Source organism: Athene noctua, chromosome 4 (genome assembly GCF_965140245.1).
Source record: "Athene noctua chromosome 4, bAthNoc1.hap1.1, whole genome shotgun sequence".
Classification (NCBI taxonomy): domain Eukaryota; kingdom Metazoa; phylum Chordata; class Aves; order Strigiformes; family Strigidae; genus Athene; species Athene noctua.
This window is the reverse complement of record NC_134040.1, coordinates 80,056,098-80,069,876: the sequence shown is the minus strand read 5'-3', so window position 1 is coordinate 80,069,876 and position 13,779 is coordinate 80,056,098. Positions and strand designations below refer to the sequence as shown.

The window sequence follows — 13,779 nt, the reverse complement described above, 5'->3', positions numbered from 1 at the left end:
ATAGCTTAGTTATCTGGCATTTATAATATTTCAACTCATTAACTCTTTGTAAAAATAAAAATATCTAGATAAAAGTATGTATTTACAAATATGTACTGGCAATGTTTTTTCCTGGATAACCAATCTAAAGCACCTTTACATGATGCTGACACTGGGACTGGCAGTTACATTTCAGAAAACAATCCTGGAGTCATTATGGACTCAACATACAGTGACAACCAAAGCCAACAACAAAGCACTGGTCCACATGAGGGAGGAATGGAAAGCATCACTTAGCTGCTGTGTAAAACCTCACTGTGCCTACAGACTACTGCGTGCAGTTCTCATCCCTGCATCTCAAGAAAGACATACTGGCATAAGGGCTACAAACATGATTAAGGGAATAGAGAGCCACTTTCAGAAGGCAGGCTAAAAAGACTGGGACTCCTGGGCAAGGCTAAGAGATGATGTGCTCAAGGTTTGAAAAAAAACCAACAACATAGAAGAGGTAGACAGAAGATGAATTATTACTATACCTTGCAACACAATTAGAGACATTCCTTAAAATTAGTAGATCAGTTTAAATAGGCATCAAAGAACACTTCTTTTTTCCCCCAGACAGAGCAAGTAGTGACTTTCAAGACATTGCTGCTACTGAATGTTATAGAAGCAAACAGTACTAGGATATTCAAAAATTGATCAGCCACATTCAGACACCAGGCTCATAACTGATTCCAAAAGGACTAAATAGGTGCCTGCCTTCTAACATACCAATGCTAATGCCCATGGATGCTGGGGAATAAGCACAATTTCTCTGACAGGGAAGAGCTAGAGACTGATTGAGAAAGCCAGAGGACTGTAATTTAAATATTACGCTACATGGAAAGGAAACTAAAAGTAGAGGTTCTTAAATGGATCTTAAACTTTAACAGCGCACTAATGAGATTTCAGTCCTACAGAGTTAAAAACTTAATTTTCTAAAATATATTAACTCCTATCAGTATGTGACAAAATACTGTTTTCCTGATTATCAAAGGCTAGCGTAGTTTAGTACTACAGAGGCAGCGATTACAGATGTTCATGCAATATACAAAGTGGGTTTTTTGTTGAGAGTACGAAGTACTCCACAGTCATACAACTATTAGACACTTCAGCAATCTCTTCTGTTTTACGTATGGTAAGGAAACACTTTGTGCTTTCCTGTACCTTCATCACCAACTGAATCCTTGCGTACTTAACAGGCTTCTTTTATCTTCAGCAATACCTGAACATTTTTAAGGTGTAGCTTGAAGATTAAATACAGAAGCATCCAAACAAAGTTTCATACCCGCTGTTGACACTCGATTTTCACAAGGCAGTGACGGAACTCTGCCTGCTTTGACTCACGGCTGTAACTTCGGGGCAGACGCGGTCCCTCCGCGCTCCCTGCCCCAGCTCAGCACCCCCTGCTCGGCCTCTCCTACGAGCCTGAGACGTTGCTCCCCCGTTCCCTCCGGCCCCCGTCCTCCCGGGGGAGCGCCGCACCACGAGCAGAGCCCAGCTCTTCGCGCCCCGCACCCGCCGAGAGCGGCCCCGGCGCAGCGCATCGCCTCTGCCCCCGAGGGTGCGCCCTCCTGCCCTACCGCCGCCCCGGGGAGGGAGCTCCCGCGCAGGGAGATGCTCACGCACGGTCGGAAGGGGCTGGGGGGGGCACAGCAGCGGGGGGCGCACACCCTCCCCGCGGGTTTGAGGGGGCGCGCACTCACGCGGGGCGCCGCGGGCCGCGGGCCGCCTCCTCGCCGTCGCCGTCGGCCGCCGCCTCCTCCCCGATGTCGGGCAGGGTGACGAGCAGGGCCTTGGCGCCTGACCGACCCCCGCCCTCCCTGTCCGCCGCGCCGGGCGCCGGGCGCGGGCAGCGGCCTCCCGCTCCGCCCGGCGGCACCGCCCTGCCCGGGGCGCAGCCCCCGCCGTGGGGGGGGCGCGGGCTCGGGGGGGGCGGCGGGGCGCGGCGGAGCCCGGGGAGGAGGGCGCCCAGGTCCAGCACCGCCACCTTCATGGCGGCGGCGGGGCGGGAGCCCCTTCCCACCGCCGCGGCGGCGGGCAGAGGCCTTCCCGGCAGGAGCTGCCCGCGCCCGCTGCCCGGCCCGGCGGGCGTTGCTAGGCCAAACAAACCCCGCGGAGGGCGGTGCGGGCCCCGCCGGGCTGCACGGCGCAGGGGGAAGAGCCGCCACCCGCCTGCGCAGCGGGGCGGCGTGTGGGAGCGCGGGGCAGTAACCTGTGGGAGCCTGGGAGCGGAGGCGGTGACGCGTTCCCTTCACTTAAAATCCCTGCTAGTATTAAGGGACAGAAACCGGCTCCCTCTGCCCCGGGCCGCAGGGCCTCACCACGAACCCTTCACGCAGTTGTGCGCCCAAAGGGTTTAACAGAGTGGGGAGCTAGATGGCACGCACCCAGTACAACCTTTTTTACACCATGTCAGGCAAGCGCAGAAAGCACCTGCGGAGGAACAAGAGCCCGAGGGCAAAGATGCCAGCAAATCCCGGACGGCCTGGAGAGCAGCGCAGGGCGGGATCAAAGACTTCTCTCTCTTGCTACAGACACCAGCAGCCGTGGCACGTGCCCGACAGCTGGAGGCAGATGAGTTGGGGGCTGGGGCATAACTGCCCTAGCTTTGCAACACAGGGTTGCCCGCATGGACGGAGAGAAGCATGGTCATGCCAGCGGCAGCCTGGGGACACTGTAACGGCTGGTATTATGGACAGGGCAAACGTTGTGGCAGCTCAGAATATGGCAGGTAGCATGGCCCTTGGCAACGTCCAAAAGAACAGCACCGCCTAAAGGATAGCACAGTTGCTCTATACGTACGAGCCCAGGATCATACATCAAGCAACTATATATAGTTGCCCTATAAACTTAAAGCTGGCAGCTGCTGGTAGACAAACAGCCAAGAGTACAAAGTGGGGAATTTTATCCCCGCCTTGTCTTCCAAGCACATCAAGGAGTGCAACGACCTGGCAGAGCAGGGCACACACGACACCAAGCAGAGGTCTGTGATTTGGAATTGGGATATTGGGTTTTTTCTTACAAACTGAAATACATACGTTCTGACCAAACCTTATGGAACAGGTCCATACAAACCTAGCAGCAGTATGAACTGTGTTTCTTCCCCACCATGTCAAAAAGCCTTGACTAAGCCACAGTGAAAGTAGCGTAATTGAGCACATCGGCGTGCTGTACTTAGTGAGTAGCCTCCTCAACTTCCATGGCCTAAGCACGAAGAAAGAATTTGTCACTTTGCCTGAAGAGGTACAGTATTTATCTCAGCTGCAGTCTCAAAGCAACCCTGCATGAAGACCTGGAATAGAACCAATTATAAACATTGCTGTCTAGAACTTGATCATTACTCCTCACGATACTGAAACTGTCAGGTTCCACCCCAGATCTACAGACTTAAGCATTCTGCCTCACTCAAGTCCTTTAAATATTCTGCTTTCAAAACAGATGATTTCTAGTCCTACGTAATGTGTTTGGAACTGTTTTTCATTTATTTGGTATCCAACTCCCCAGCAAATCAGCATATTATAGTCTGATGCTGCCCCCTGCAAAGCAACTACCCAGCTCAGATACAGACTGTTAATCCTGAAAGCACTTACAACCCTTCACCAGAGTAAACTCATTTATTTACTCTCAATAATATTGTCAAACAAATGTACAGGAACAGAGCAGAAGCTAGTAACTTCCAGACAAACGGGGAAAATTTATATGAAAATTTTATGACAAGTATAATTGATGATTACCATTGGCCCTGTGTTTATGGCTTTTGTTCGCTTTTTTTTGTGCTTTCATTGTGAGCCTTTATAATGTCTTTCTCTGTTGTAAATTATTTTAAACTGAATGTAGATACTAAAATAACTGTTTAGAATGCATCGTAATATTTTTGTCAATTAAAACTATTTTCACTCACCAGCAAGTACTTTTAGTTTATATTTGTAGCTATATTACAAAACTAAGCATCTCTAACACTTTTTTTCACTGTTCTGAGACTGACTTTGGAGGCATTTATAGCAGCAAGAAAAATCTTTAAGGAATTTAGACATGCTGTCATTTGTCAGGGTTTACGGGCCAGAAAAGACCATTTGATCACCTAGTCTGACCTCTTGCATCACATTTCACCTCAGCATTTTTCCATGCATTCTTTGCATCTTTATGTCATTTTTTAATATCCATGTGAACCGCTAACATTTTCTGAGCAATTTATATTGATGTGGAATGAGAAATTCTGCTACTCTGCGTTGTTACCGATTTAGGAAATATAGGAAACCTTTCACATGTTAGTCTTTAAATAAGAGAAAGAATAACTGACATGGTGCATACCTGGCACCCCATCCTTACCGACCTGCCTCCTCAACTTTCATGGCCTAAGATGAAGAAAGAATTTGTCACTTCACCTGAAAAGGTCAGAAAGATGAGATGAAAGCATCACAATGGGGATAATCCTATTACTGTAATTAGGGAATCCTCATCTATCACTTCAGCTGTAAACAAAGCCTTTTTCACTCAGGACTTCCTAGGCAAGTGAAGACAGTCTACATCCCCTTCACTCTTCAGGTGCATGCAAATCTATTAATTATTTTTCTCATTTACATTTTTTATCATCATGGGACATACAAACATGTTAAAAAACAGTGTTTTTCAGCTATGCATATAACATATCATAGGAAAACCTGCTTAAAATGTATTGAACTATCTGAAAGCTGTTTTCTAAAGCAGTAAAACAGCATTCTTGGAGTAATGGCGGTATTGAAATTGTTGAGGGAAATACTAGGGGGAAAAAACAATTTAAAAATATTCCTGAGCTACTGAGGGCTCACACACCTACTAAAAATTGACATTTTACAGTGTCCTTGGAGCAGCAACTAAATATTAATAAAAGCATACTGTTTAGTGTCTAATAAATTGTGCTCAAAGTCTCCATACAATTGCAACCAGTCTCAAACATTATAAACATCCCTTCAGAACACACTTTGCTCGTTCTCAGCTCTCCACAGATCAAGCTCCTAGTCTGTATGTCAGAACCTTAATGCTCTGGCAATTGCCAACTAGCCCATGTTCCTGTAACGTTTGTTAAGGAAAAAACAAGCTAGATAAGTATACAAGAAATTAATAAACACAATTCTATCCGATTTCTTCATAATTTTCTTTTTAGGTATCAGGCAAAACTATATATATAGTCATAAAAAGGAAAAAAAAAAAAAAGGAAATTAACACACTTAAAGTTTTTTTCTCACTCTACCTGTAACTGTAGTCATAGTAATATTTCTGATACAGTTTAAAACTTGGGGGGGGGTATTTATTTTTTTGTTGTTTTCAGTAATGAAATTATAGTAGCTCCCCCACAAACTTATCTTCTGGTGATGCTACAGAAATACCTATGCCTTTACTCATTTTATACAGGTGCACCAGCTGTGCCTTAGCCATGTTTCCCATTGATTTCAAGTTCTATTTAAAGGCCTGCATATAGTTTTATGCATATTCAAAGAATTAAGGTGACATCCCTCAGTATAAATGTCCTTCTGTCAGCTCTCTGAATTTCAGCAGGAAAGAGTAAAAATTACTTTTCTTTCAGTCATACCACATTGATTAAATCACAGTTGACTCATTACTCTGAAAATGTGGTTTTGATAGGTACCAGTACTAGCCCCACCCAGAAAGCATAAGCAATCCTTCCCTGCATGTTCTGAACAAGCCGCACACAGGGTCGATTTCTTTCTGTGGCTTTCTCTTAAAGGTTTTAAAACTCCAAAACTCTGCTATACTTCTTGGTTTCAACCACAGAAAAAAATCTTCCACATTACTGTGCTTCACAAGGAAAGCTTTCCAATTTTAATTTCACTGAATCTCCCTTTGTGTTATGAAAGCAAGCAGTAGCGTCCACTCTACCTTCTACACTGAATTTGCTATTTTATCATTATTGCATTCTCTTTTGCATATCCCTTTGAAGTAGAGAGTCTATGTCTTTTCTGCATTACATCAGATGGACATTTTTGCTAGAACATCAGTCATTCTCACTGCTTTTCAGAATTTCTCCCACATGAAGAATGAAATGACTATCAGTCATGATCTATTCTGTCACTTTGGTGCAGGTGAATTAAAATATCAGCAAAAACATGAATATAGACAAGTAAATTTATAGTGATTCTTACATATCCTTCCAGCATGACAAACTTTTTCAGATCTTCCCGAAGGCCTGTTAGATTTTCAATGGCAGAAAATGTGCAATAAAAAGATCCCATAATTCAAATTTGTAATTTCAAAATTCAGTGCACTTTACTATTAGATTTAAGTGCCCTCAGTAACTGCTGATGAAACGCACTGACTCGTTCTTTCTGGGCTGGCCAGTTCAAGATGCAGCGAGATCTGAACATTCCTCTTCTCAGGTGAAGTGCATGATACAACTTGTAATCTTGGATATCATGAAGAAAGATCAGGATGATGGAGTCCCGACTTTGTTCAATAGCTTGCTGAAGAGCGTGATACACCTTAAAACTGAAGCAAAAATAAGACAAAAATCCATGTTTTCTTTCATGTGGAGGGAAAAAAATGACAGTTGTTTTAATAGCTCACATAATAGCACATTGCAACGCAAGGACTGGACTCAAACAGGAGTCTTAATATCTATTCTATGATATCAAATTCTCATTACTTATCTTAAATTCGTTACTTTCTAACTAAAGAAAAATAAAAATCCTCTAAAAATATAACCTAAGTCTTGATACAGCCTTGTTTAACAAAGTTCCCTTCTTTTCAAGATCACTACATAAGAAAGGTGAAAAGACTCTTTTAAAGCCAACTAAAAATCATCTTTGGATACTAGTGATCTCACCCATTATAGCTCTTTTTCAAACATGTAATGTTAAGGAAAGCAATCTGCACAGATGACAGCTTGACTTTTTGAAAATAAATGTAATATATTGACTAAGAGATTCAAATTTCCACTAGTGTACATGTAGAGCAATTAACTTAGCAATATAGCCTAGGAACTATTCTGAAGTTACAATACATTATGTAAATATATTAAAATAGAATTTGCAATTTTTAAATTAAATGGTATTTTTGATTAAATTACACAGAAAAAAAAAAAAAAGATTACCTAGTTAACAAAATCTGTTAAGAAATTTTCCCCCTTACGTATGAAATTTTATATACTACTCACTTTCTGCACCAGGGATCCTGTAAGAGGTGTTCAGTCACAACAAAAATAATCTTCCTGCTCTTTTTTATACTGTTAACTGTGGCTTCAAATTCAGATATGCCTGCTTCAAAGTCCCGTTCTTCTAAACAAAACCTAATTTGAAAGTGGTTTTTTTTTTCCAGAGAGGTGAAATTCTTAGACACCCAATTCTTGTCCTGTCTTGCATGAATAACATAGGCATCATAATCAAACTCTCTCTGTTGTCTGTCAAGTTCTTTAAAACCAAGTGTTCGATTTACTACAATATCGCAGTAGAAAGCTATTCTCCATCCTTCAAAATGTATGATAAGAACAATAAAAATGAGTAGTATCACATTAGTAGTAGAGATTACAAACAGAAGTTTAAATGGAGCACTGTCTTTGCAGGCTGAGCTATCAAAATGCAACACCAGACTACCGTGATATTTAGGTGGGGTGTTGCAAATGTACTGGGACCTCAATCCAGGTATATATGCTTGGGTCACATTAAGCCAATCAGCAAACCAAGCAATGCTTTCACAGGTGCAATCGAATGGATTGGAATCCATCTCTAGTATTCTCAAGTTCTTGAAAGCTGAGCCAAACACTTTTTCCTCAATTGAGGTTATCAGATTTTTCTGAAGATTCAATGAATTCAGAGAGGCTTGGTCATCAAACAGAGTTGCTGGAAGCAAATTCAAATTATTTGATCCCATATCTAGGTCTTTTAATTGAAACAAGCCCTTGAAAACCTGAACTGGAATCTCATCAAGTCCATTTGATTTTAAATTAAGAATACGCAAGTTGGGAAGATCTTTTAAAAAAAGAACAGGGCCACCTGGATTTGCATGTTTCCAAAGTCGGGCTAAATTATTGTGCTGCAAATCCAGAATGTCAAGTTTGTGAAGTCCATCAAACAAGTCTTCTTTTACGTTTGCTATATTGTTGTTGCTGATGTCCAGGACAGTCAGGTTTTGTAGAGGATGAAAAGGCGAAGGAGAAAGTGCCAGATCACTGCAACCTACTTTCCTCAGCATCAGTTTTCTAAGGCTTGGGACAAAAATGAATGATTCACTTTGCAAAGCCAAGTTTTTATTATAGGAAAGATAAATATCTTGGATATTATTGAGACCTTTAAACTCATGACCTGTGAGCACTTGACTAATTTCATTGAGACCAAGATCGAGAATTTTCAGGTGTCCCAAGGAGGAAAATGCCCCACTTTCTATTGTAGAGATTCTTGTTTTTGTGAGGTTGAGAACCTGCAAACTGGAATTAGCAAGTGATGAAAATGTTGTATTAGTTATTCTTTCTAAGTTTATGTTGCAGTTACAGAGACTCAGGTATCTCAGACTGTTCAGACCTGTAAACATATTAGCAGTAATTCCTGGAAAATTGTTATTATCCATTATAAGGTACTCCAGGTGGTATAACCAATGGAAGGAAAAATCTTCAATTTTCCCACTAAGTGAATTTATCAAATTCAGATGTTTGAGGCTGGATAATCCATAAAATAAGCGTGAAGATACATGAATGCTATTATGCTTCAGGTTTAAGTACTGTAAACTTGAAAGCCACTGAAATGAGTCATCTTCTATCACAGACAGAGAATTTTGGGAAAGGTTTAAAACTGTAAGATTTGTTCCTTGCAGTCCCTGGAAAGTTGACTTGCCAATGTATGAAAGCTTCACATGGCTCAGTGAGAGGTTCTGAATCGCTGTGTTTGATAATTCCGTACAAAGTTTGTTTGTGAGATTTTCCCCAAGATTAACATCATTCAGTACAAGACCAAACAGGTTTCCAATTGCATGCAAACATCCTATGTGAATCTGAAAAGGAAAAAGAAAAAGAGTTTTGACCTAAACAAGGGGATTATGTAAGGAAGTTGACCCAATAAAGCCAAAATTTGAAAAGGTTTTCAAATGAGATTTTCAAGCACAATGTAACTCCTACACTCAGATTTTTCCACATCCAAGTTCAGACGAACACTTCTTGTAGTTTATACTTCCTGTGATAATAGTTCTAAAATTGGAGCATGATTATCTTAATTCTGAGTAGTACTCTTTCAGAAGAAGATAGAAGGTTCCTTAGAGTGGTGCAAATTAATTACAATTTTGTATCCAGCAACTAAAACTCTTTCACCAGAAGTATCATAGAAATTGAGATAATCTCTTTCTTCAGCTTTCTTTCATTTCTGCTAGTGGTACCAACATACTACTGTAAAACCAAATATACTATAAAAAGTTATTTAGGCCTTCAGACAGCCAAGAAGAAACCCAGTTTCTCTGTGTGAGCAGAAGCTACACTCATGAAATATACTACACACTTGCTTCCACAATATAAATCACAAGTCTCCATCATAGTGCTAGCCCATCATCTTGATTCAGCTGAATGATTAAACACTCTATTTGTCAGAATGATTTGAATCCATAAGGCTGCTTTTCAGACAGCAATACTGTAAAATCAGAGCATCTTAAACTAACAAAGTAGCACTAAGAAAGGAGCAGTCCCATCTACTTATCCACACACTGTACCCTTATGCCAATATAGTCATATATGCAGTCACGTGGTGAACCAGGCAGGGAACCACCCTGATTACAAATTAACCAAGCCAATAAATACATAGAGTACACAGCCTCATTAAAGTTTGTACCAGAAAGAGGGGGGGCGAAGTGGCCAAGGGAAAGAGGACGGTGGGATTGCCTCTCAGCAGTGGTACAAGCTTATGCCACTTTAAAATATTCGTGTAATTTCAAGGTACATGTTCTTTACAGATCAATCAACTGGGAAAAAAATCCAAGCTAATTCAATGCAAATTCAGTATTCATATGCTGAAGGTCAATCAGTTTAGAACTTACCATCACTCATCAAAGAATCATACTGTAACACTAAGAAGCAGGTAGAGAACAGAGAGGTAGGTGGCAGAGAAAACACCCCTGTGTTTTTTTAAAGGAGTGAGTGTACTTTTCTGCAGCGATTGTTTCTCCGGGGTACTCCACAGCCACAAATGAACATTCTCTTTGATTAGCTAGGAAGCGAGATTTAAATTGTATAATTTGCCTTGCATTATATTGCACTTTTTCCCCCACTTAGAAAGTATGGCAGCTGTTCACCTTCAGCACGTACCAAAAAAAATCCTGCACAGAAAATACCTGCTAAAGGTTCACAGAGCTACTTGATCTTACTCTTGCTTCAGACCTCTGATCTAGACGGAACCAGCTCTTGCCGATTTCAGTGGGAGAAGAATAATTATGTGTATCACTAATGGAGGTCAGGAGTAATGCTGTGTACAATAGAATGGTTTTATCTTGGACCCCAGGGGATCAAAAGTGTAATAGAAATGCCATACAATCCACTTTATACTTACACCTGTGGAATTTCTGTTGAAATGCTTCCTACCTCTTTCAGTGGATTTGATGACAAATCAAGACTATTCAATGAGGTGTTGCTGAGAAAACTGAAGTCCTCCTTTTTTAACTCAGTGATTTGATTGCTATCCAACATGAGCTCACGAAGGTTCTTCAACTGTTGCTGCAATCCTAAATTTGCTGACTTCAAATAATTATGAGATAGGTCCAAAATATTCAAATTCTGGGGAAAAGTAAATAGAAAAGTATAAAATTATTTATATTTTACATAATACAAAACCATTTTGAAATATTGCATTAGAGCCTAACGGATTAGAAATTAGTTGCAATACTACAATTAAAATAAATTTGTAATAGAGAAACAGCAGCTTTCGAGCTCCTGCAGAAAGAAGCCTTCTGGAGCTTTCACACCTGTAACTTTCATTGTGTTCATGGTCTTATACCTGCTAAAGTATCTACTGCAAACCAAAGAATTACTTTATCTAAAATTCCTTAATTCACTGACAGCCCTCCTGCTCCAGATAAAGTGACAAAAGCAAGAGCCTACAACTGACTGCAGCTACGACTACTGCAGTATTAAACCTTGTGTTCCACCCTCTCCACTGTGGTCCAACTCCTGTAAACAGGAGCGAGGAAGGTGAAGAGAAGTGCAGTAACAGCCTGCAAAGATCAGTGCTGTACACCTTGTGATACTCCAGCTCATGCCCAGGTGCTCAGACTCCTCCTGCATCTGCAGAGGAGGAGATGCTGCCCTAAAGGTGACTTCACATAGTGTGCCCTGAGGTGCCCCAAGCCTTGGCCTCCATCAGTGACAGGGCAGCGGCAAAGTGAGGAAGGCCACAACTTCAGCCCTGTTCCCAGTACCAAAGCTGGCTGTATTCATTTGTGCTTAGCTGAGACAGCAGTCCTACGATGCAAGCAAGTAGATTTGAGGTATCTGAACTGGAATACTGAGTTTAACAGAAAAGTTCAGCCTTGTTCAAAACAACATGCACGCTCATTAGAACCCTGTACAACAATTAGTACCCACATATTGTCTCTATTTTCTTTTGTCCTTAGGCCTTTCATTTTGCATGATTCCCTGCCTGGTGCAAAGCAATGGCATAGTCTTATCCTGCCTCCTGTGCTGGTCCCCCAACCTCATACATGCTACAAAGAAGAATATTTAACCACATGTAAACTACCGGGAAAAACAAAGGATCTCAATCCCCAAAGCCCCATGAGACACTACATTCAGCCTAAGCACTGGCTTTCACGGTCTGAGTAATTATGCCTCGACCTTGAGAATTTAGGCTAGCTACCATTTTTAAACCCCAGGGAACTCCCATTCCACACCATCCACTTTGCCCTATATGTCATCAGCTGCTGCTGTTCTCTCAGCACAGATTCTGTAGGAAGAGGTGTCCTGATGGGATGCAGTAGGAAAAAGGGGATGAAGAGCACTGACTCATAAGGATGGCTGAGACGCCAGTGTGCTCTAACATAAGAGGTTTTTCTTTAGAAAAACAATGAACAAAGATTATATGCTGGGTATTTTCAGATGCAAATAGGCCGCTGTTCTGCACACATACTAGAAAATATAGTAAATTCCCCACCCATACTTTATTTAAAGGAAAAGGTGCATTTCTACAGCTTACCTCCAGAGATTTGAAAGGATCATTTTTTTATATCTATTCTGTTGTATCCTAGATTGAGCTCGGTCAGATTGGTGCAGGAAGCAAAGACTCTGTCAGGGAGCTTATATAATTCATTATGTTCTAACTTCAGAATCTGCAACAGGGGCACATTTCGGCACAATTCTGGTTGCAGTTTAGAGATGCTGTTGTAGCCTACATTCAAGTAAACCAGCTGGCTGTACTTGGTGAGATTTGCAGGACCTAGCTGTTTTAGCTGATTATGAGAAATGTCCAAACCCGTTATATTGTTCGGGAGATCAGAAGGAATTTGAGTCAGCTTTAGGTGACTGCAGTCAGCCATTTCATTTCGGATCTGACATTGCTTCCCAGCTGATGCACACAGCAAGCAGACAGACACCAGTCTGGCAGATAAGCGGCTCCACCAAAGAACAGCACTTCCCATTGGTTTATCTGCAAAGGCAAAATGAACACAGTACGAATTATAATCATTTTGACACAACTTATATCTTAAACTGAAGGCTATGCAAGCCAGGCTCAAAAATCATGTAGTTGTGTACCGAGCACTCAGTATTTCTTACCCATAAAGTACCATTATATTTCTGCAGAAAAGGTATGTCTAATACTCTCTCTAAATTAAGATTTTTCTTTAAAAACAATAGTTAGTATTGTCTTACATAAAAACTATTATGTTAAAAAAGCTAACAACACTTTATCTATTATCAATTATCAATGCAAATTTCCAACCATTTTCCCTTTCTGATTAATTTTGCATTGCTTTAACTTGCATAAAATACAACAAATATGACAAATTACACACAGCGCCCCTCAATGTTAATGACTGAGCTCTGAGCTTAACCACAGTGATAAATATTTATACGCAGGCCCGTCAGTGTTAATCACTATACTCTGAGCTTAACTGCACTTAAAATATTTTTAGTTTTATGCAGTCAGAATGTCTAATATACAACTTCTCTATTTTACAGTTCTTGCCATTTTTTGTTTTACAAGCCAGCCACACTAAATTCTGTTTTTCCATCTCATAGCGAAAGAAGAAATACCAGGCCACAGAAAGATTTGTGTGAAAGTAAGAGCTGACAAAATAAATCAGTACCAATCTAGTCAGAGAAAAAAAACAGAAGAGTCAAGATGTAGAGAACACAGTCCATAGACTCAATACATTTATCCAAATACTTCAAAGAAGAAAACTTAGACATTTAAGAATTTATATACCCCACCCCTTATCTTTGGAGCATTTCCTTAGGATATCAATCTCTGTTCACCAGTGCTCTAACCTTCAATGGCTCTGCCTGTTTAGGGATTACATTTCTGATGAATCTGTCTTCATGTTTTATTCAGCTTCAATTTAGTATTCATAAGATTTAAATTCACCTGGTGATTTTGTAATACAGCTTTACTAGATAAGGAATAAAATTAATTCCACACAAATTCTGACCAGAATAGAGCTGGAAGAGCTCAGAAGGGTTTGACTAGCCTGCTGAGCCATAGAGCTTGTCTAATTAAATAGCATTTCTGCTAATCATGAGAAGAGTCCAGTGCATCTTCCATATCATTCTCTACAGATTTAATCTTTAGTAGAGGGAGAACA

The 13,779-nt window shown here is 41.0% G+C and overlaps 2 protein-coding genes across 2 annotated transcripts in view; both read right to left on the bottom strand.

Annotated features, from left to right (window-relative positions):
- FAM149A (family with sequence similarity 149 member A) overlaps nucleotides 1-1,673 on the bottom strand; it is a 33,474-nt gene extending 31,801 nt beyond the window's left edge. The window contains exon 1 of the mRNA XM_074905862.1: nucleotides 1,644-1,673. The gene's annotated coding sequence lies outside the window, so the exon portion shown is untranslated. The remainder of the gene's footprint in view (nucleotides 1-1,643) is intronic.
- Nucleotides 1,674-6,174: 4,501 nt separating this feature from the next.
- On the bottom strand, nucleotides 6,175-12,623 carry TLR3 (toll like receptor 3). Its single transcript, XM_074904107.1, is given in 5 exon segments — nucleotides 6,175-6,504; nucleotides 7,172-8,997; nucleotides 10,568-10,759; nucleotides 12,174-12,200; nucleotides 12,202-12,623. Coding segments are annotated over 5 exon segments (2,688 nt in total). The 5' UTR covers nucleotides 12,616-12,623; the 3' UTR covers nucleotides 6,175-6,275.
- Nucleotides 12,624-13,779: the final 1,156 nt, after the last annotated feature.